Source organism: Lepus europaeus, chromosome 4, assembly GCF_033115175.1.
Source record: "Lepus europaeus isolate LE1 chromosome 4, mLepTim1.pri, whole genome shotgun sequence".
Classification (NCBI taxonomy): domain Eukaryota; kingdom Metazoa; phylum Chordata; class Mammalia; order Lagomorpha; family Leporidae; genus Lepus; species Lepus europaeus.
In genome coordinates this window covers 29,957,290-29,982,226 of record NC_084830.1, presented here as the reverse complement: position 1 = coordinate 29,982,226, position 24,937 = coordinate 29,957,290, and the positions used below count along the sequence as shown (strand labels likewise).

Here is a 24,937-nt window from a genome sequence, read left to right as displayed (position 1 = left end):
CTTGACGGGCCCCCAGTCAAATGATTCCTGATTTACAGCTCGCTCAAGGTCTTCATGACCTAACACATCTAAATTGGAGAGGGTTACATCATAGATTTCCTTCCATTCCCATTAAAGACCTTAAACGGATTATAAAAACCTGCAAATCATGTCTTCCCCTGTTACAAGTCCCACCTCCCCAAACATCTGGAGTAAATCCTAGAGGACTAAAGCCCAACATACTATGGCAAACTGATGTTACACACTATGCACCATTTGGCAAGCTTAAATATATCTTTATGTCTGTTGACATGTACTCCCATGCCTGTTGGGCCACAGCTCACTCCAGTGAAAAGGCCAAACATGCTGTTAGTCATTTTCTACAATTTTTTGCTATTTTGGGGCTACCAGTAAAAGTCAAGACTGATAATGGCCCCTGTTTCATTAGTAAGACAACACAAGATTTCTTCAACAGATGGCATATTCAACACTCCACTGGAATTCCTCACAACCCACAAGGACAAGCAATCATTGAAAAACAAAATATGATTTTAAAAGACCAACTTATAAAACAAAAAGGGGGAATCATACCCCCCACAAGACCAGCTATGAATGGCCATGCTCACCTTAAATATTTCAAATTTTCCAAAACATCAGCCCTTATCAGCCTTTCACAAACATTGGTCCCTCCAAGTACCCTACCTTTTGATTAGGGTAAAATTGAAGGACCCACTAATGGGATGCTGGTGAGGACCAGACCCACTGGTAAGCACTGGTAGAGGATTTGGATATGTCTTCCCTCAGGGGAATTCCAATCCCATATAGGTACCTGTGAGAAACCTAAATAGCTCCCCTCTGCTGAAGAAGGTCACCCAGGAGGACCCCCCCCTGAGGAGTAATTTTTCTTTTCTCTTACAGGGATGAAAAGACCATATTGGACTCTCTGCCTCATTGTGACTGGATATCTTACTGTCACTCTTCTGATCTGCATCGTGGGTTTCGCTGTCCAACACCTCATTACTGAACTAAACACCTTCCACAATTCCTCTGGAGATCCTTAATGGTCCTCCAGAATCACTGAGGTTTGGATCTGCTCACAGCTTGAAAAGGAGGAATCTGTTTATTCTTAAAGGAGGAGTGCTGCTTTTATGCTACTCACTTGGCATCGTCCAGGACAAGATCAAGACCTTCCAAGAAGACCTTGAAAAACGTTGTAATAAACTAAGCTCTAGTTACCTGTGGTCGGGCCTTGGGGGATGGCTTCCTTATCTCCTTCCCCTTGTGGGCCCCTTGGTCTCCATTGTCCTTGTACTCACCTTTGATCCTTGCTTTTTTAATAAGCTCGTTAAATTTGTCCAAGATCGCATCACTGTGGTCCAGTTAATGGTGGTCCGACAACAATATGCCATTCTTCAAGAACTGGGTTATACCTCTCTTCAAGCACCAGATTGGGAAGCCTAGACATCTGCCCACAGCCATTGCCAAGATGTAGGGGTATAATACATCATACCCTGAGTTGCTGAGGTGGTAGCCAATGATGGGCAAGATCCCCTGGGGCAGCCCTTAACAGCTGGAGTAGTAGTCAAAGATGTGTAAGATCCACAGAGGGGGACAACCTAAGACAGACATGCTCCCTAAAGGGCTGATCCCAGTCAGAGGGTACAACCTAAGGTAGGCATACTCTCCACTCAGTACTCTTTAATATAAAACAAAAAGGGGGAAATATTGGGCATTGCCTAAAACCTGCATTACAACATGGCGCCTGGCGGATGTTCGAGGGGTGTGTTTGCTGCTGCTGTGGTTAAGCCACATAAGATCAGACCACCTGCAGGGATAGGTCCGCTTTAGTTCCAGACATGTGGACAGTGCATGATCCCTATACTTTGCTTAAAATGCCCCTGTGTGTCCACCCATGCCTTCATGACCTTTTCGCTGATTTGCTCCTCTGCTGTACAATGTGTCTTTTGTAAGCCTTATAAGCCTGTACACTTCCTCAATAAAACAGTTCCTGCTTCAACAGAATTCATGGGTGCTTGCTGTGTTCTTGGAAAGGATGTGAAGAAAAATTAACCTAATCCACAGTTGGTGGGAATGTAAACTGGTAAAATCACTATGGAAGACAGTATGGAGATACCTCAAAAATCTGAATATAGACCTACCATATGACCCAACCCTCCCACTCCTGGGAATTTACCCAAGAGAAATAAAATCAGCAAATAATTGTGTTATCTGCACCCTCATGATTATTGCATCTCAATTCACAATAGCCAAGATATGGAATCAACTTACATGCCCATCAACTGAGTACTAGATAAAGAAATTATGGGATATATACTCTATGGAATAGCACACAGTAGAAAAAAAAATGAAATCTGGTCATTTGCAACAAAATGGATGAATCTAGAAAACATCATACTTAGTGAAATAAGGCAGTTCCAAAGGGACAAATAATATATCTTCTCTTTTATCTGTGATAACTAATAGAGTACCTAAAAGGCAATCTATAGAAAGAAAATTGACACTTTGAACAGCAATTACTTGAATAGACCTTGTTTTTACTATCAAGGAGCATTTCTCTTATTCTTCCACATACTACTTGTTGAACTCTTAACATAGTTAGTCATATGTGTATAAAGTCAATTGAAAATATGTATCAATAAAAATTAAGAGTGGGAATAAGAGAGGGAGAAGGAAATTTGTAACTGTAAAGCTGTATAGTTCTGCATACATTCCTAGGGACTTACTTCTAAGGGTACAATTTAAAAACTTTCCATGGTACCCACAAATCGCATTAAACTTTTTGGTAAAAAAGCCACCTTAAGTGTTAAAGTGATCATATTAATTTTAAAGTGATCATATTGTTAGGATTAATTGGAACAGGTATCATATAAATAAAATCATTTGTATATTAAAAATAATAGAATTAAAATAGATAGAATGTTCCAACATGGGAAGCAGTCCATACAGCTGACTCATAGAATGACAATCACTTTAAATGGCACACTGACCTCAGAATCAGCCCTTAAGGCATTCTGCTCTGGATGAAAAGCCCCTGAGAGTATTTCAGGCATGGAAAGCCAAGATACTGTGGCAAAAAATAAAAAGTAAAAATCTCCTACATGAAGGTTTTCTGTGAGCGAGACCCCAGTGAAAGAAGGGGCCATCAAAGAAGGATGTACATTTCTCTGAAGGGAGTAGAAAAATTCAATTTTGCTTATGGCCTTGTCTTGATACTGACATAGACTGTGTATTCAAAAGGCTTCCATAGCCTAGGCAGCTTATGTCAAATGCCTCAGGCAATCACTGGTGTCATACATAAGATTGTTAATTGTTAAATTAACAATAGGAATCACTGTGCACTTACTTCCCAAGCAGAACCTATGTTCTCAATTTGTTGGATTATGAAAATTAATTTTAAAACTTGTTCTCAAACAGGTTTTGTGTGTGTATGTGTGTGTGCACAAATTGTTGAAATCGTTACTTAGTATAGATTTGGTCTTCTGTGTATAAAGTTAATTTAAAGTGAATTTTAATGGATAATTGGACTGACAATGGTAGAGGAGGAGATTTGGGGGGAGTGTTGGTGCAAGGCCAGGTATGGTGGGTAGAATCACTATATTCCTAAAATTGTACTTATGAAATTTGTACTCATTAAATAAAAGGATTTTGGGGAAAAAATATTACATTTCAGATTTTTTTCAGTCCTTGGTTGTCTAGTTTAGTTAAGATGTCATGTAATTATGTTGTTTAAAACTTTGTGCTTGGTCATTATGTACATGTAGTTCACTCTTAGTAAATTTAAAATATTGTTGAAGTTTTTAAAATTATATTTGATGAAAGTTATAAAGATGCCTTTCTCTTATTTTTCTCTACCAAAATCTCCCAAAACTTTTATTGATTAATATGGAGAACCAAAATATTTATTTCTCATTTAACAACTCTATAAAAAATAATAATTTTAATGTGTAGCAGACTCAAGTCACATTATAATTAACTTTATTTTCCTAAAAAATATACTATTTAAAGTCAACATAGTATTTGAGTGCATTTAACAGTAGATAATACATAAAAATAATCTTTTATTTTGATAAAAATTCATTTTCTTTTTTTAGAAACCTTTTATTAAATGAATACAGATCATAACTACAAGTTTAGGAATACAGTGATTCTTCCCACCATACCTGCCCTCCCACACTACTCTCATCCCACTTCCTCATCCCTCTCCCATTCCAAGTCCCATTCTCCATTAAGATTAATTTTCAGTTAGTTTTATAAGCAGAAGACCAACTCTATACCAAGTAAAGATTTCAACAATTTAAATACACACAAATGAAATATAAAAAAAAATTGAGAAAAAGTTTTACTGTTAATTCTCATAGTACAACTCATTGAGGATAGAGGTCCTGCATGTGAAGTAAGCACACAGTGACTCTTTTTGTTAATTTAACAATTAATAATCTTATGTATGACATCATTGATCACCTGAGGCTCTTGACATGAGTTGCCTAGTTGAGTCCACAGTCTCCATTAGTATTTAGACAGGGCCATAAGCAAAGTGGAAACTCTCTACTCCCTTCAGAGAAAATTATATCCTTCTTTGATGCCCCCTTCTTTCCACTAGGGTCTCCCTCACAGAGATCCTTCATGTAGGACATTATATATATATATATTATATATATATATACAGTTATAATTTATGAATTTATATATGTGAAATAAAATATTTTATTATATATGCATATATATTTGCTATTATGAATTTATATATGTGAAATAAAATATTTTATTATATATGCATATATATATATATATTTGCTATAGTGTCTTGGCTTTCCATGCCTGAAGTGCTCTCAGGGGCTTTTCAGCTAGAGCAGAATGCCTTAAGGCTGATTCTGAGGTCAGTGTGCTATTTAGAGTGATTGTCATTCTATGAATCTGCTGTGTGAAATGCTTCCCAAATTGGAACAGTCTCTCCTTGTTAATTCTATCTATTGTTATTACCAGACACTTGATAATAATTATATGATCCCTTAAACACTTAATCCTATCTATATGATCATTTTCACATTTAATATGATCACTTAGGATGGCATGACTACCACCCACTCAATGGGATTTGGAGTCCCTGGGCAAGCTTTTAGCTGTATCCTTAGAAGTAAGTCCATAGCAATGTATGCAGAACTAACTACATAGCCTTACAGTTACAAACTTCCTCCTCCCACTCTTATTACCATTCTTATTTTTTACTGGTATCTATTTTCAATTGACTTTAAACACATATGAATAATTCTGTTAGGTAAAGAAGGTAAAAAAAAAAAAAAAACCTGCTCCTCAAGGTCAAGACAAGGGCTGTTCAAGTCATTGCTACTCAATGGTAAATGAAGGATGATAGACTCCCAAATCTAATTTTTAAAAAATAGATACCACAGTTTTTCCACTAAATAAATAAAATGCTTATAGTTTCATAGCTCACACCCAAAACATAGTATAACAGAAAACTACAATATTTTGTTTGCATAGTTTATGTAACATTTCCAAAATTATTATGGCCTATGCATGCCTAGAATATAGACAAGTTGGGAAAGGTAAAGAGGAATATTGAACTGGAAGTAGTCTTACTATGTTCTAACAGCTCAGAAAAGTAGTTATTGTAGATAAAAGGATTTACAACTTTCAGTTGGAAGAACCCCATTCTCATCACCACGTACATTTATCCATGTAAATTTACAAATAAGCACACTGAAACCCAAGAATTATTAAGCAAATTAGCAAGGTTCTATTTCCAGGAAATAAGTTAATTTGAGATATGTTGTCTGTGGAGACTTTTTTTTCCTATATATCAAAACAGAATATTTGATTTCTTCATTATTTTTGTATTTTTCTAATAAGATGTGAACCATGCAGGATGTTTGGAATATATTTCTGACCCTTGGAAGAATACCCTTGAAATTTTCTAGTTGTTCTCGTAGTTTTGAACTAAAATGATTGATTTTCTAATAATAAAATCTCCATTAATACATCACTATTAATTTCCATCAAATAACATGCATATTATATCTTATCATTAAACTCTGTTAGCTGTTAGAGCTCAGGAATGTTTGCTAATCAAAATTATATAAAAATCTCAAAATATTACTTTAAAAAATGATTCCCATAAAACATGAATATGTGGAAAACTTACACATATGTACCATCTGTCTATCTTCTTCACCATATGTCACTCTATTAATTGCTAGTATTATCATTATTATGCATCATTTCATTTGTATGTTACAATCATTCCTTTACACTAAGAAGTCATCAACAACAACTTCAGGAAAACACCTGCTACATGCATTTATGGTTGATAAATTTAAGCAGGTTCTGATTTGCTCTTGGGCAAAATTTTCTAATTGCTTTTGCATAAAATGAAGCTTTCTACCAGAACAACTTTCTTTTGTTGCTAAGACCATCTTCTAAAATTCTTACAATTAACTGGATTTAATGTACTTTTTTTTTAAAATACCAACTACTGTATGTACGTAGTATGGTATAATGGTCAGAGGTCCAAACATTGTGAAGAATAAAATATTGAAAGAAACTTGTAAAAAATATAAAAGAATTTTGAAAACTTTAAGTTACAAAATCCTTTAATAAGTACTGGCTAATGAAGGTCATAACTCTTAGTTTTGCCTAGTAACTATCATATAACATGAACATACATGTTTTCTTTGTGTATGGAGAAAATAATTGAATCACAGTTGGACCCTTTATGGAAACAAATGCAATGGATGAATAAACTACACAGGTAACTGCCCTCTTGCAAACAGTTGTAACACATCCATTAAAATTCAAGCATTTTAGAACTGTTCTTAGTTTTGGTTGAGGAAGCAAGGCAACTGCCCATAAAATGGTTAGAGAACACTGCCAAAAAGAATAATATTAAATGCTAAATTTTGTGCTAGACAGCACATGTCTTCATTTAAAAGAAGGTGGTGATATATGACAACTGAAATAGGTATTATTGGGGGAGGTAAAAATTGAGCAAGACCTTGAAAGGTGGAAAGAATATGATTTTTAGGCAGGGTATTCAGGGACGGTATGAACATGTATGAAAATTGAGGTGGGGGCCAGCACTGTGGAATAGTAGGTTAAGCCTCCATATGTGGTGCCAGCATCCCTTATGGGCTCCTCTTTCAATCCAGCTTTCTGTTAATGGCCTGGAAAAGCAGTAGAAGATGATCCATGTGCTTGGGCCCTGCACTCATGTGGGAGACCCAGAAGAAGCTCCGGCACCAGACTTTGGATCTGTTCAGCTCAGCGCAGTTTTGGCAACTGTGGCCATTTGGGGAGTGAACCAGAGGATAGAAAATCTTTTTCTCTATCTCTTCTTCTCTCTATCTGTAACTCTCCCTCCAAAAAATAAATAAATAAATAAATAAATGTATGAATTAATAAATAAATCTTTTTAAGAAAAAAAGAAAATCTAGGTGGTGATTTTGCCAGTGTTAGAATGATACAGTAACTTTTAGCATGAGTTAAAGAAACAGAATAAGATGCAGATATTTAATGGTTATAAATCAAGAGGTAACAATTGAAAGGAAAGGCCACAACAAAGCACACCAAACGAAGGAGTAAGGGAAAAACTATTGTTGAGTGGGGGAAACCCTACAGGCTGTCTCCATATGCACGAGAGAATAGCAGCCTGTACTGGAAGAACAGGTCCTATATAGGAAGTGGGAGCAGCAAATCTCATTAGGGTCAGAGTGGAGCTGACACTTGTGGTTGGGCCATTTGGTGACCTGACTTCTGGTAATCCAGGCAGGGATTAGAATGAAACTTATTGTACAAAATTTCGATGGGGCAGGGCCGAAGATGGTACCACAGTTGAGATTGTACCATTTTACTAACAGCAATCATTAACAGCAGCAGAGCACCACTACCACTACCACCATACAATCTCTGTTTACTAACTTTTTTATTACATTTTGGGCTGAAGACTAAGTGTTTTTATATGAATTATCTCATTCCTTCCTAATGAAGATTAACTCCCTGTGATATAGGTACTTGTACACTGTAATACCTTTTTAACAGATAAAATCTGATCATTATAAAGAGGATAGACTATAAAATAGATTATAGTTTAGAACTAGCATAGCTGATCCCTAAATTCATATTCTAGATTATTTCATTTTGCTGGACTACAGTATAAAATTAAAAATATATATAGGGCTTTCAAATGTTATTTTGATGTAATAAAATAGAGGTCTGAATGGGATTAGTCCAACAGTGATCTTAGGATAAGATACAGTTCAAATGTTAAGACATGAGACTGTTGCAGTATTGCAAATGTAGAATAGCAGCAATTGATATAGAAATTTAAAGATACTTCCAGAAACATTTCAAAGGAAGACATACACACTTTCTAATCTTATCTCATTCAACAGCCTTTCATTTAACCAATAACTGGAATGTCCATTTTTCTCCAACTCAGTTCCAAGATATGCTGATTCCCATTGCATTGCAGATCTGCTCAAGACACATCCTCTTTGTTTGGAATAACTTCCACAGCTGACTTCTTCTGCCAATACACAAAATAATTTCCAAGTTCTGCCAAGCTACTTCCTTTATCTCAATGATAGGTCATCTCTAAATATAAAATAATTGTCCTCATCTGAACTTTGCAGAGGGTTCCATCTGTCTTGTATATATAAGAATCTTTAGATTTATTGAATTTTTGAAAGGCAGAGAGAGAAAGACATCTTCCATCTGCTGGTTCACTCCCCAGAAGACTGCAATGGCTGGAGCTGGGCCAATCCAAAACCAGGAGCCAGGAGCTTCTTCTGGATCTCCTACATGGGCCCAGGGTCCCAAGTACTTGAGCCATCTTCCATTCCTTTCCCATGAGCATTGGCAGGGAGCTGGATCAGAAGAGCAGCTGGGACTTGAATTGGTGCCTGTATGGGATTCCACTGCCAGAGGAGGTGGCTTTACCTCCTATGCCACAGTACCAGCCCCAATAAATAAATCTTTAAATAAAATAAATAATAACATTTGAACCTGTCCACTCCATATAGTAATTAATCTAGCATACCTACTGATATTCCTAAGTGTTAATGAATTTTTAAAAAATAGTAAGTGAATAAAAATTTAATGATTAATCAAGGGAATGCAAAGGTTATTCTATGACTTTCACTTCAGTTTCCAGTATTTTCTCAGATAGTTGTCTCCTTTTCTAATCTGCCTTTTTTTCACTTTATCTATTACTCCAATTAGTGATGCCTTTACAGAGAAAAATCAGTTATTTGGAGCTATTCAAATAAATACTGATTGACACTCTTAGATGTTTCCAAGTTAACAAAATTAAGAATTTCCAAACAAAATATTTTTCTTCTTTATCCAAAATGAACATTTTATAAGCCATTCAAGACCCAAGATTGATTATTTGTATATGTTCAGTTACTGGCATAGCCAAAAAAGGGATAATTGTTTCTCTAACTATAAACTGGCTAATGTTTATATATATATATATATATATGTATATATATATAATGTTTTTATATATATATAATGTTTATATATATATGTATATATATATATATATATATATATATATATATATATATCCTGTTTAGGGAATAAGAATTATTGCATGAGTCTGTGTAAAATCCATTAATATTAATTTCTGATTTGCTTTTTATTTTAATTCATAATTTGCAGTCTGTGTGAACTTTTGGTCCCTTTAAAATCACCATTTTTTGATTGCTCAAACACGTAATACATAGACAGCAGCTATTTTAATAATCTCTCAAAGGTGCAGTGCACTGATACTGCTATTTATTCTGCTCTGTCGAAAAAAGCATATTTATTCTGTCCAAGCACCCATGAGACATGGGAACTGTTCTTTGTTCAGACTCACAGTGGATACTCAAACTTCAATTACTATTTCACCACACTTCCTCCATTACTGTTTTCAGCACCATAACCAGAAATGTCTAGCAGCAAAATGTACTTTCTAAACCATACACATATGTGCCTTGAATACAATGAGAAAATAAAGCTATATATTCCTGAATAGTACCTGTAAAAATATATGAATTTAGATGAAATAATATCTTGAACAAGCACTTTTTATACCGCCCATATAATGACTGCTGAATTTATTTACATATATATAAATTATATAAACATACATATGACACCAGTATCCTTCATCATATATAAGAAAAACAATCATATATTAGTACTGAAGAAATATTTCCTGAGACTTAAGTCAGTTACAGAGCTGCTCCTGTCCCACAAGATTTATTAAAAGTAACAAAATAATGAAACATTATTTCTGCAAACAATTTGTAATCATAAATATGATTCATCCTTTTTATCAAAATGAGAGTCTTGAGTTAAAAAAAAAAAACTGATTTTTAGTCTCAGTCTTACTTTATATAGACCACATATTCCACTGTCTGCCTGTAACTTCTTGTTTGAGATTTGGTTTCCATATTAGTATTAATCTCTTGAACCATTATCATTTTTTGAATTCTTTTTGTTATCACAAAATGCACACTTCTAATTTATGTAACACTGAGGTAGGACACTTGGAACGTACCATCTTGAAGGCATGATGATCACTGTATTGCCCTTTACAGCCATAATTTCATCTTAAATGGAGTATATTATGTGAAATCAATCTCATACAGATTATTGTTCTATTCATTGACAGGTCACTGAGGGAAGTAACCCCTTGGGGCCCATTGTGATGTAGCAGGTAAAGTCACGCCTGAGATGAGAGCATCCAATATGGCCTCTAGTCCATGTCCCAGCTGCTGCATTTCCAATGCAGCTCCCTGCTCATGGCCTAGGAAGAGCTGCGGATGATTACCCAAGTACTTAGGCCCCTGCCACCCATTTGGGAGATCCAGATGAATCTCTTGGTTCCTGGCTTCAGCCTGTCTCAGCCTTGGCTATTAGGACCATCTGGGCACTGAACCAGCAGATGGAAAAGCACTCGTTAGCTCCCTCTCCCTCTCCCTCTCCCTCTCCCTCTCCCTCTCCCTCTCCCTCTCCCTCTCCCTCTCCCTCTCTTTCTTCCCCCTCCCTCTGTAACTCTTTCAAATAAATAAATAATTCCTAAAAAGAAAGAAAAAAAAAGTAATCCTTATAAAACATAAAACATCCACTTTATAAAGGAAATGCCTCAAATATATGAAAAATTTTACTTGTTTCTTTAATACATTTGTTTTCTATAGACAAAGTCCTTTGTTTAATCTATCTCACAATATTTAATAGACAAACCATTTTAAAAATCATTTACACATTTGTATATCATTTTAAATCTGAGACCATGTAACTATTTTACCTTATTTTCTTATCATCCATATTTCACTATTAATCTTTACCATTATTGCATTACATGTCATTTTGTTAGTCTTATAAATGAGGACAGTAATGAATGAACATCTACACATGACAGGAAAGATTACTTGAACTTGGGAATTTTCTCTTCTTACTCTGAGTTGCCACTGCCAATTGAGTGGAAGAGATCTGTCCTTGCATTTCTTTTCATTTTCTATTCCTTGTTTAATACTCTGAAATCTGGCTTCTGTCCTCCATTCTATTTAATTCTTTTAAGGGCTTTGAAATTTTTCACCCATTTGAGTTTTATGCCTTATGCTTTTAATTCATAAAATGCAGATAATAGTGCCTTTATTAGTTTGTTTCGAGGATTTAATGGGGCAAAGTATATGCAACAGTTAGCATAGCACCTGGTACACAGTAAGAACTTAAAAATGGTACCAATGATGACAATATCATAAATGTGAACATTGTCACATTTAATTCTATTTTTCAGTTTATTCATACTTATTAACAACAAAATAAGTTTTAGTCTGATATACTTGAGCAGATTTTGACTTCTTATAACTTTCTCCTTCTATATCTAGCAGGTTGTGAAATAATATTTATTCTTTCCTTTACAGGAACTCTCAGATCTACTCTTTATCTATTCCCCTGACTTCACACTCTCTGTGAGAAAAACTTCAGGTTATGGTGTCAGTGAAAATGTTCCCTGAGAGAGAAATGATAGAGGAATCTTAAATCCTGAAACAGTGAAAAACACAGAAATGGTATTGTTGGAAGGAAGAAAGGAAGGAAGGAAGGAAGCAAGGAAGGGAGGGAGGGAGGGAGGGAGTGAAGGAAGGGTCAGAAGAAAAGGTAGAGGGAAGGGAGGGAGGGAGGAAAGGAGGGAAGGAAGAAGGAGGGAAGGAAGCAAAGGGAAAGGAAAGGAGAGACTACTATCACAACAAACAATCAGGCATAACAGTAGATTAGGATAAAATGTTCATTTTCCAACTCAATTTTATCAAATTCAGAGAAAAAAAATGTTGTTTAATTTATATGTAAATATTTCACTGGAAGAAAGGCAGTGGGACTAGGAGATAGGACAAATGAAGGGGCAGGAAGATCAGTGTTCATGGTTAGTAGTCAAACCTAAAGAGGAGATGAAAATGAACAATTGGATCAGATGGCAAAGAGATGGAAGGTAGAAAAAGAGTATAATAATATAGAAGGCAAGGAAAAGTATAATACCACTGAATTGTAGTTATTCATACCTTGTCACAGTGGGCCCATAGTTCTTTCTATAATTTGTCACAAGTCAGTGACAGGCATTTAAATCTGAAAAGTAGCTTTTACTTCTACTAGCAGCATTACCAAGTCCTTGCTGTTGAGAACTAGTCTGACCGCAAAGAGTTCTTGAAAATCTTTGTTTTTGTGCCTAATCATATTGACTTAAAAAAATTTTTAATACCTGAATATGATGATGTTGATACTGTGTGTAGTCATTGTACCATATAACTGCATGTTGTTTTGCAATGTGAACTGTTTATTGAAATTTAACTAACAAATCAGATGGAATAAATATTTTTAATGCATTTAAACTTTAAATCATTGAAAGTTACCCAAAATTGATTATGTCTCACTCTTTCTTTTCTCTCCCAAGTAGTTATAAAAAATTTCACTTCCCCTTCATAACATTTAAAATTATCCTGAGTCAAGTCAGTTTTGTCTTCTGTCATTTTTGCATTATTAAACACATATTAATATGTACATAATCAGTAAAACCAATAATACAAAAAATAGATAGGTAGACAGATAATTTTACCAGTTCATACAAGACTAAAGTTGGACAATTTTAAAATGTGATTAGAAACATAATAATGGGATTACACTTATGCCAAGTCTATAAACACTGATACTTAGTAAAAAATAAAAATGCAAATAGGAGAGGAAGAAGGAAGAAGGGTGGGAGGGTGGATAGAGTGTAACAAATCACTATGTTCCTTAAATTCTATTTATGAACTATATCAAGTTTGTATACTTTAAATAAAGGGTTTCTGGGGAAAAACAAGAGAGCTGAGGAATAGATGATAAGTAGTAAGTCAAGTGGTATGGCAGGAATTGAAATACATTGCATTTAGTCCTAGCAGATAACTGAACCTGTAATATCAAAATAAATGTTTCCATAAGTTCTTTTGCTTGAAATTTCTTGCTCATACTATGCAGTTGTATATCTCTACCTTGGCAATACTGTTACTTCTTCCTGGAATTTCCTTTTCTTTACTGCTTTTGTCCACCTAACAGACTCTTCCCAGTGAACCAATAAAGTGTATGTGCACCTTCTTCGTGCAATGTTTCTGGTCATATTATTAAAAATGATCCCCATAAAAAAACTGCTTCTAAAAAAAAGTTAGTGGAAATGGAATTAAAATATGTTTATTTTGGTATAAAATATTAGAAATCTATGCACAGTGTTTTCATTATAAACATTTTCCATAAACTTTTTTACTTGATGAATTTCAAAAATTTTTGTACCAAAAAAAATTTATCTCTTAATTTCATTTCCATTAGCTTTTGATGTAGGCTCCTATATTAGCTGCAATTACTGGTAAAAAGTAAGCCAGAAAACTCCTTGTCTCCATTTAAGTAAACTAACCAAAAAACCCAGGCTCTATCTCTGTTATTACCACTTTACTATAACTGGAAAAAAAGCAATTAAAAGGTTAGAACCTACAAGTGGAGATACAATTATGGTTAAAAATATTCATATCAATGCTTACATGGAGAGGGCAATTGTGATCTTAAAAAATGTCAGTAAAATGCCCAGTATCTTAAATTATATTCTTTATGCTTCAGTCTATTACAGGATCACTGAACTTGAAATTCATTAGAAATACAACACATGACATAACAAATTACAGATCATTAATAAATATCATTAAAACATGAGCTAAATGTTTCCTTAAAATAAAGACTACATTCAACTCTGAGATTTAATTGCAATTTATATTCAATAAAACAAAAGTTAAAGTATTAAATGGTGCTTATTACAAAGTATTTTTATTTTAGAACTTTTCTTTACCTTTACATACAGGTCTGTGGTCACTCCAAGCAGCAAAAACTTCAGCTATCCGCTGGCAGGTGATGCTCTTTGCACCCTGTAGAACATAATCTTCATCACAAGAGAACTGCACAGTTGATCCAAGGCTAAAGTTGAACAAAGAAATAAAACATACTATTAGCAATATATATTAATAGGCTGCACTTCTTCACATAATTTACAATAGTTCAAATATGTATCTTGGGGATGAAAAGTAAGAAAATAAACTATGAAAATATGATGTGCACAAGTGTATAATAAATGTCATACACAGATGAATCTAATATAAGCCAATAACATTCATGTACTGGGAAGAATTACAGAAATTTAAAGTTATCAAGTATGCTTACCAAGGTTTAATAATTGATTAAATATATCATCCGTAATTGGTGGTAATTTTGAATCAAAAAGTTGACATCTGACTTGAATCACAGTACTTGGGCTTGTAACACATTGCAATGCTTTTCCAGCATGTGAATGTACTTAGATATGTCTTTGTATATCCACTTGTATTTGCATGTGTATGTGTACCTATATATCCAAAACTGTACTGATATAGAGCTAACATTTGGTAATTTGAAATTCACCACTTATTATTTAACTTATTGCAATCTGGATTTTTGTTTCTCCTTCGACTAAAAATTAAGTTGCAAAAATTTTAAGATCCTAACTGCCAAGTGTAATAGATTGATATTCTGAAATGAAAAACTGACCATGAAATCTCTTTCTTAAAATCCTTATTTACCAATGCACCAACACACACACACACACAAAACAAAGTATAGAAGAATGGTTCCTTAATGTGGAATAAAAAGCCCTACAGCTAAAACCCTAGAAACTTTTGTGCCTCATCTTTCACTTAGGGACATTCATGGACTTCACTTTCAGTGGCTGACAATCTCTACAACCTTCACACTGTCTTACATCTCTATTGTTTTCCTTGTCTTCTCTTTCCAGAGGTACTTAGGCCTATACTCTCACCCAGCCTGTTCCTGAACAGTTACTAGTCACCTCCAGCTTGACACACAGGGTAATTATATGATCACATCTGTGCTGTAAAAATATATTTTTGGAATAATGTAGAGGCCACTTTAAAAGTAAGTGCTACCTGCCTCCTTAGTGCAGTAGGCAGCCTGTCAGTCTCAAAAAAGTAAATGCAATTACAGAAAAGGGGTCAACTAGGAAAACAACTAAGGGGCTGACACGGTGGTCCAGTGGGTTAATCATATGCCTGAGGTGCCAGCATCCCATATGGGTGTCAGTTTGAGTTCCAGTTGCTCCACTTGTATTCCAGCTCCCTGCTGATGGCCTGAGAAACTAGTGGAAGAAGGCTCAAATGCTTGGGCCTCTGCACTCATGTGTGAGACCCAGAAGAGGCCCCTGACTCCCTGCTTCGCATCTTCTCAGCTCTGGCCTTTGCAGTCATTTGGGGAGTGAACCTACAGATGGAAGACCCCTCTCTCTCTGTGTCAGTAACTATGCCTCTCAAGTAAATAAATATATATTTTTTTTAAAGATGGGACGGGACAGTGGCTCACTTGGTTAATCCTCCACCTGTGGCGTCAGCATCCCATATGGGCTCCAGGTTCTAGTCCCAGTTGCTCCTTTTGCAGTCCAGCTCTCTGCTGTGGCCCAGGAAGGTAGTGGAGGATAGCCCAAGTGCTTGGGCCCTGCACCCACATGGGAGACCAGGAGGAAGCACCTGGCTCCTGGCTTCGGATCGGTGTAGCTCTGGCTGTGGTGGCTATTTGGGGGGTGAACCAATGGAAGGAAACCCTTTCTCTCTGTCTCTCTCTCACTGTCTAACTCTACAAAAAAAAAAAAAAAAAAAAAAAAAAAAAGACAACAACTAAAATAGTTGAGGCCAAAGTTTGGCCAACTATGTCCTACAGGGAAAAATCTGTCCCTCTGCCTGTTTTTGTACAGCCCAGGACTTAAAACTGAACTTTATACTTTCAAATGATTTTTAAAAATCATAAAAATGACCTATTTTAAGTGTAGAAATTATATTGAACTCAAATTGCAGTGTTCATACAGCTTTATTGAAACATGGGCATGCTGTTTCATTTAAATATTATCTATGATTCTTTTCATGCTTCAATGGCAGAATTGATTAGAAACAGTGGAAATGAAGAATAGGATATTAATTATCTGGTCCTCTACAAAAAAAGTTTCTGGGCTGGCACTGTGGCACAGCAGGTTAAGACGGCTTCTGTAATGCCAGCATGTCATATGAGTGCCAGTTCAAGTCCTGCTTGCTCCACTTCCACTCCAGCTCCCTGCTAATGCACCTGGGAAAGCAGCAGAAGACATCCCATATACTTAGGATGCTGTACTCTAATGAGAGACCTACATGAAGCTCCTGGTTCCTGGCTAAGACCTAGCCCGGGAATGAACCAGAGCATAAAAGATCTCGATCTCGATCTCTCTCTCTCTCTCTCTCTCTGTGTGTGTGTGTGTGTGTGAGAGAGAGAGAGAGAGAGAGAGAGAGAGAGAGAGAGAGAGTCTCCCTCTCCCACTGTAAATCTTCCTTTCAAATAAATAAATAAATCATAAAAAATGGGCATGACTCCAGTCTAGGTAAAAGATGACAAGATAACTGAACAAACGAGTGGCAAGGCAAAAAACAGAGGCTTTTGTAAAGATAAAAGTTTCCAGGCCCTAGAATTGAGTCTCAGAACCATATTCTTCTTTTCTCCCATCTGCCTTTTAAAATAGTGGTTGTGGGGCTGCCATTGAGTACAGGGATTAAAGTTGCCCCTTAGGAGGCCTATACTCCATATCAGAGAACATGGTTTACATTCCACCTCCATCTTCCTTGCTAATGCACCCAATGAGGGGCAGAAGATGATAGTTAAGTATCTGGTCCCAGCTACTCTTTTGGGAGACAGAAATCGATTCTGAACTCTTGACTACGGTTTGGCACATACCTGGCTGTTGTGTGCATTTGGGGAGAACCAGTGGATGCATGATTTCTGTCTGTCTATGTCTCTCTTTCAAATAAAATGAAAATGAATTAAAAACTTAAATGGTTTTCATTTAAATATAAAACATTTACAAAACTGTAAAATGCACAACTCAATGAATTATCATGAATTAAACACCAATAAAACCAAGAAAGGGACCATCTTGAGAACTTTCATAGGCCTCATAATGACGTCCAAGTTTTTTTAGACTACATTATAGTTGGAGCAAAATTGCAATTTTATACAATGGTCAATTCTCTGCCTTTTCTTTCTTCATCACTTCAGTAAGTGGAAATGACATTCATTTAGTTAGGAATGGCAAAAACTTCAGAGTAATTTTAAAGATTTTTCTTATTTTTTTAAAATTTGAAATGTAAAATTATATGTATTATATCATGAATGATATGATGTTTGAAATCAGTGACATGATTAGATCTAAGCAATTAGCATATGAATTACCTCACACAGTTATATTATCTCATCTCTTTGTTATATTTCACTACTACCAAATCAAGCAAATCCTGCTGGCAACACTTTCAAAATCCACAGTTGAACAATTCACACCCCATGTATCACACTGCCGTGACCTGAGCCACTATTATCTCTCATTTATGTATTACAGCCATATTCAATTTCGCAATGTTACTGTTTGTTTTTCTGTTTCTGGTCTCCGAACTCCTTGAAATCTATCCTTAAATAGTAATCAGAACAATTTTTAAAGGGACATGAAATATGCTACTCTTTTACTCAAATCTTAAAATATTTCCTCATTTCAATCAAAATAAAGATAGTTTCCTCATCATGATCTATGTGATTCTGGCTTTTGCTAATCTTTAGAATTCATTTTCTATGATTTTCGTCTCTACTGTTTTAGACATTCTTTTCCCTGGTATACCTTGAACATATCAAGGTCATCCAGTGGAATGAGCTGGAAGCCTTGTCTGGTGACCATTTGGAGTTCGACAGCTTTTAGTCTCCGATGTCTTCTTAAAATCCCTTTGCGGTTGCCAAAAATGTTACCGGAGAAATTGCAGAGTTCTTGTCTTCGCACAAGAAAGAATTCAGGCGTGAGACAGAGAGTAGTGGGAGGTAAAATAGCAAGGTTTATTAGGGAAAGGACATCTGTAAGGACGGATGGGCACCTCTCCAGACAGAGCCTGAGAGACTGGGGAGGAGGAAGGAGGGAGGTTACATGTTGAGTGGAGAGATTACACCTGACCAGGCCAGGCAGGTGGCTCAGCAAAGATGCAGAGAGCTGAGCGCCATATAATACATAATATCCTTTTACCATCACCTGATACATTTACTGAGAAAATAAAGTGATTCAAGTATGATAAAGGAAGGAGCCATATGTGAAGTCAAGAAAGCAGTTATGTATTGGGGGTAGATAGTTTACAATTTCGTAGGCCACTGTAAGGATTTTTACATTTTCTTGACAGAATGGGGCAATTATAAGGTGTTGAGTCAAATGAATGATACTGTGTCTCTTTGTGTTTTAAAGTGATACCATGGCTGCTGAGTGAAGAACAGAATTCAAGAGTACAAAAGTGGAAGCAAGGAGTTTCTTTAACAAACTACTGCAGTAATCCTACTTCTCATGGAGATAAGATGGCAATGCCCCACAAGGAAGATAGTATATAGAAACTAAAGACAGAAAAACATTGGGCAGGGGAGCAAGAGGGGAGACCTAGTAGAGACCTTGGTCTAGTGGAGTCATTTAAATACTATTTTGTCACTAACAATAAATTAATGATCTATCAAGTTTGCTTTGTTTGTCACAGATGACTATGATATTCTAGTTTTAGTCAGATTCTGCTCCCTAAAAGTAATAGATAGCAACTTGTTTAAGTGACAGATGTTTGAACATGTTTCTTTTGATTACAGCACATTAATTCACTTAGCCTGTAGATGGGCAGTGGATAATAATATATACTAACATCTTTGCTACTATGCCACAGAGTGCCAGTAATGGTCCCTGAAGTTTCACATTTTTCCCCATAAAGATTAACAATCTCAACATTTTTCCCTCCATTTAATACTGGGGTAAGTAACTTAGAGTACAATGAAGTCATTTTTAGTAGTAGTTAACAGTTTAGGTTGTAGAGTCATAAAGATGTTCTTTCAAAACATAATTCTGCCTTTACCAACTTTTTAGAAAATAACAATCTCTATACATCTCAGCACCCTCATCTGTTGTGATAATGTAATGAAATATCATATATAAAGTGTACAGTGTGCTATGGTTTGAACAGGATATAGCTCCTGGCAACATGGTAGACATTAAACCCCAAACTTTGATTCTGAGAAGTTGGAAACTGAATCCAATTATGGTGTTCAGGGAGTGGACCTAGTGGGAGGTCCTTAGTTCACTGGCACATGCTCTCTGAAGTTATAAAAAAGATTAGTTTTGAAAACTTAAGTTAGACCCAGGCATTCTCTCTGGTTCCAGGTTCACCATGCAACCCTTTCTCCACACAAGCTCCCTTATCCTAAATGATTTTATGAACCAACTTAGAATTCCCAGAAAGAATGCTATTACCAGATGCTAAACCAATAGGGTTGCTTGTTCTTGGAACTGTGAATCTCAAAAGTCATGATTCAAAATGTATCTTCTTCTTTCTTAAGTATTTGTTTTAGGCATTTTGCTATAATGATAAAAAGCTAACTAATACACAGTGCCTAACACATATCACATAATTAATTCCATCAATCCAGTTACAATGAACTCCTGACATTCTGGGAATTCTTGCCTTTTACTTTCATTTTTATTATTTCTGTTTTGCTTTCACTGTCTCAACTGTAAAATTACATTCTCAGGGGTCAGTGCTCTGGCCTAGTAGGTAAAGCCACTGCCTGCAGTGCCAGCACCCCATATGGGTGCTGGTTCGAGTCTTGGCTGCTCTACTTCTGATCCAGCACTATTCCATGACCTGGGAAAGCAGTAGAAGATGGTTCAAGTCCTTGGGCCCCTGAACCCACATGGGAGGCCCGGAAGAAGGTCCTGGCTCCTGGCTTTGGGTTGGCCCAGCTCCAACCATTACAGCCACTGGGAAGTGAAGCATTGAATGGAAGAACCTCTCTCTCTCTCTCTTATCTCTCTCTCCCTGCCTCTGCTTCTCTCTCTGTAACTCTGCCTTTCAAATAAATAAATAATTCTTTAAAATTTACATTCTCAGGCCAGCGCCACGGCTCACTTGGCTAATCCTCCTCCTGCGGCACTGGCACTCCAGGCTCTAGTCCCGGTAGGGATGCAGGGTTCTAGTCCCGGCTGCTCCTCTTCCAGTCCAGCTCTCTGCTGTGGCCCAGGAAGGCAGTGGAGGATGGCCCATGTGCTTGGGCCCTGCACCCACATGGGAGACCAGGAGGAAGCACCTGGCTCCTGGCTTCGGATTGGCGCAGCACACCGGCTTTAGCAACCATTTGGGGAGTTAACCAACAGAAGGAAGACCTTTCTCTCTCTCTCTCTCTCTCTCTCTCTCTCTCTCTCTCTCTCTCTCTCCCTCCCTCTCTCTCTCTCTCACTGTCTAACTCTGCCTGCCAAAAAAAAAAAAAAAATTACACTCTCATAACATACCAAAGTACTGATAGGAAGAACTTATTTTTGCCCATTTATATGGTTTTATTTTCAAACTTTTACAGCCTTCCACATGATCTTCTTGATATATAATCTGTAGGCCAAATATTATTATCTTTAATTTATATTTTCTCTTACCTATGGCCTTTCTCGCAATGTCCACTGTCCCAGAAACTCCTATTCTCTTCATTTTACCTACATATTATTGACTCAATCTAATTTTAGATTACATATGGAGCTCTTGATCATTCCTCAACTCCAAATTAAATATTTTCTTCTCTTTGTCCACCACAAGCCCATACCACACATAGAACATTTCCTACAATGAATGATTTGGGGGTTAAGTTTAACTGGAAGCATTAAGAGAGAAATAATATACACAAAAAAGAAAGTTAGAAAAGGATTCTTCTCAGGCACATAGGAAAGTAATATTTTGTCTATGATTGGCTTACGGGTGATTTAAAAGCAACATGCTTGGCATTTTGGGTCCATGGTCCATAGTTGTCATCTGACTTAGAAAATTTTCTAAGTCGGCTGGTGCCGCAGTTCAATAGGCTAATCCTCCACCTGTGGTGCCAGCACACCGGGTTCTAGTCCCTGGTTGGGGTGCCAGATTCCGTCTCGGTTGCTCCTCTTCCAGTCCAGCTCTCTGCTGTGGCCCAGGAGTGCAGTGGAGGATGGCCCAAGTCCTTGGACCCTGCACCCACATGGGAGACCAGGAGAAGCACCTGGCTCCTGGCTTTAGATCAGCACGGTGTGCTGGCCGCAGTGGCCATTGGAGGGTGAACCAACGGATAAGGAAGATCTTTCTCTCTGTCTCTCTCTCTCACTGTCCACTCTGCCTGTCAAAAAAAAAATTTCTAAGTCTATTCTATGCCTAAAGGATGTGTCATTGATATATGCTAGGCAGGCAGCTTGGTAGGATCAGTGGAGTGGAGGTATCCGCAAGCTACAAACCTCCACCCATGTGTAACTCAATTCTCCTACTTATCAATCAAAATGCTCCCTTTCCCAGGATGTCCCTGTTTCATCTGGGACATGAAAGGGAATTCACCATGTAAAAATTTTAGTAGATTCCACATGGAATTTTATAGAAATATTATAAAACTCCCAGATAACTTTTCTTTTAAAAGGAAGGGCTAGGAAATGTTCTCTCTCTCTCTTCAACTGGAGAACTATGTCTGGTGCAGGTGCTGGGGTGTTCTCTCTGTTTTTCCTTCCTTACTCTCTTCTGCTTCTGGGCCTGATATGGGATAAGGCAGGTAGCCAGATTAGGGTCGGGAGCTGAATCATTCCCCTTCCCAACCACATACGAGGCTGGTAATGGGAAGGAGTTTGCTCTTCCCATGGACTTAGACATGGTAGGGTACTGAAACACATCTCTCTATCTCTCTCTCTCTCTCTCTCTCTCTCTCCCTCTCTCTCTCTCTGTCTCACATATCTTTCCCCTCCCAGCCCACTCTATACCTGAACAATGACCACATGTGTGTGTTTCCACACCCACATCTTTTAAATAAACTTTTATCACTTCGTATGTCATATTTGTGCCTGTACTTAGAATACCTCTCTAGGTAAAAGGCATTGGCCTAGAATAGAGACATTCGACCCTACCTAGCCCATAATAAATTGGTGAGCCGGCCAGTAGAAATTCACTCCAGAAATGGCAGTGTGGTAAGAGGAATTCAACTGGTTTCTGACTCAGCAATACATGGTTTCTAAATCCTGAAAATTGCTATTGCCAGTCTCTCTTCTTTCAGTGTTCAAAGCTCAAGAAGGTCAACTAAAATGCAAATGTTGTCTTTATTGTTTCTAATTTTCATAGTTGCAGGGGTTCATTTGGGACCTGAAGGCGGAACTCACCATGTAAATATGTTGAGTAGACTCCATATGGAACTTTATGGAGGTACCATAAAACTCACAGATGACTTCACTGTTTCTTAAAAGGAGGTTCTGGGAGGTGTTGTTATCTCTTCCTTCAGCTGGAGAACCATGACTGGGGGAGGTGCTGGGGTGCTCTCTCTGTTTTTCCTTCCTTACCCTCTTCTCCTTCTGGGCCTGATGTGGGATAAGGTACATAGCTAGATTAGGGCCACAAGCTAACACTGCTAGCATTAATGGGTTTTGGCCATAGAATGGGGAAAATGTGGGCAAGTTTGTTAATGTTTGCTGATTTATAAATGTTTCCAGGTTGTTTGTAATGTGTTTTTAATGCTAATTTATATTATATGGAAAGCTGGAACATAAGCTTTTATTTTTACAGAAGGATTTGATGTGACTAAACTTTTTCTCATTTTTGATTTAGATGGAGCATGCTAGTGAAACTTAGCATTTGCTAATTTCTGGTATTACCTGGTAAAGCAGATTCTACTGCCCAGTAACTACAGCTAGTGTCAGGAAGGCAGAACTACAGACATAGCATTTAAACTCTTCTTCTTGTTGCAAAGGGTGGAATTTCTGCCCCCAATTTGGTGGCCCACAATAAAATCATGTGGTTGCAGGGTGATGGCCACCAATGGGACTTCCATCTTTACCAAGAGTTGGGCAACAGATCCCCCCCACACACACACACAAGATGGTAGCATCCACACTGGGTCACATTCCATTTGCCTGGTCAGCAACATTTTTTTTTTTAAGTTTAGTTTCTTTCAATTTTAGCTTTACCCCTGTACTTAGAATGCTTCTCCAGGTAAGAGACAAGAGCCTGGAATAGAGACTTTAGATTGCACCTAGCCCACAACAGGCCCACTGCCCATTCATGATAGGTATTTCTCTGTATGGGGATCACATGCTCATGTGTATTTGTGTGTGTGTATGTGTATGTGTGTGTGTGTGTGTGTGTTCTGACCTTTTAAATAAAATTTACTTTGTATGTGCCAATACCAAGAAATCCTTTTTATACATGGCAAGGACTTGGAATAAAAATATAGAAACTTCACTTCCCTATAATATCTATGCCATGGAGAAGCATTTTAAATGAGGAGTTAAATGTTTCTTTAAGCATGAGCCAAACTATTAAAATGCCAAATATTTCTAATTACTAATTTCTATGGTGAAAGCCATTAATTTCTTGTGCACTACTGAAGGAAATCCAAAATAAATGTAGGCATCTGTAAGTATCTATATAGAATAACAGCTACACTTGAATATATTTTAGACTAAAACATATAATCAGTATAGTAAGAAATATTTTCAGCAGAATCAAACTGTTAGGCAGGAAGTTAGAAATTAGCCTATATGTGCAAGAAGGGCCAAGGAAACAGACATCTACAGCAGTCCAGCATCTGCATTTCAAAGTCCTGCCCAGACCTTGATAGCCTTTAACTTTCCAGGTGGTCCAAGCCCTTCCCTCATGGAAAGCTCCCAGGAGAATTCTCTTTCCTCAGGACCAAATGGGTTACCTGACCTGATAACATGGGGCAATAAAAAACTGCACAGACTGCCTAAGGGAAGCCCCTCTACTTTGCTTCGAGCCAGCAAATCTGGGGAGGAGTCTAAACAAAGATGGTGCCCTCAGTACTCGGCTCATTGCTGAGCTGCCTGCCTGGCTTGCCCAAGGTGTATTCTCTCCATTCAACTATGTAACTTTGCTCTCCCCCAGTCCAAGTGACTGGGCACTCTATCCCTTCAATTCTGATAGATGCCCTATCCCCAATAAAAAAAAAAAACTTATCACTTCACTCTTTAGCTCATGCCTGAATTCTTTCTTGCATGAAGACAAGAACCCCACAGCTTCCACGGCTCTTTTCTCCGGTGACAAAAGTTGATAGTCAGAAAATAGGTGTCTTGAACAAATTCAGTTTAAATTTTATGAACTGTTTTAATGTTTGAGTCATGCTTAAAGAAAAATTACAACTATGTAAGTCTCTCTCTCTCTCTCTCTCTCTCTATATATATATATATATATATATATATATATATATAAAATTTATAGGAAAATATTCATTTGCAAAAGTGACAATAAAGGAAAACAAGCTATAAGGGCTACAATTTGTCAACACTAAATAG

The 24,937-nt window shown here is 36.9% G+C and overlaps 1 protein-coding gene across 2 annotated transcripts in view; it reads right to left on the bottom strand.

Annotated features, from left to right (window-relative positions):
• Positions 1–24,937, bottom strand: part of CSMD3 (CUB and Sushi multiple domains 3) — a 1,267,615-nt gene that overhangs the window by 722,354 nt on the left and 520,324 nt on the right. For both annotated transcript variants that reach the window (XM_062189471.1, XM_062189472.1), the window contains one exon: positions 14,375–14,499. In XM_062189471.1, coding sequence (XP_062045455.1) covers positions 14,375–14,499 — 125 coding nt within the window. The remainder of the gene's footprint in view (positions 1–14,374; positions 14,500–24,937) is intronic.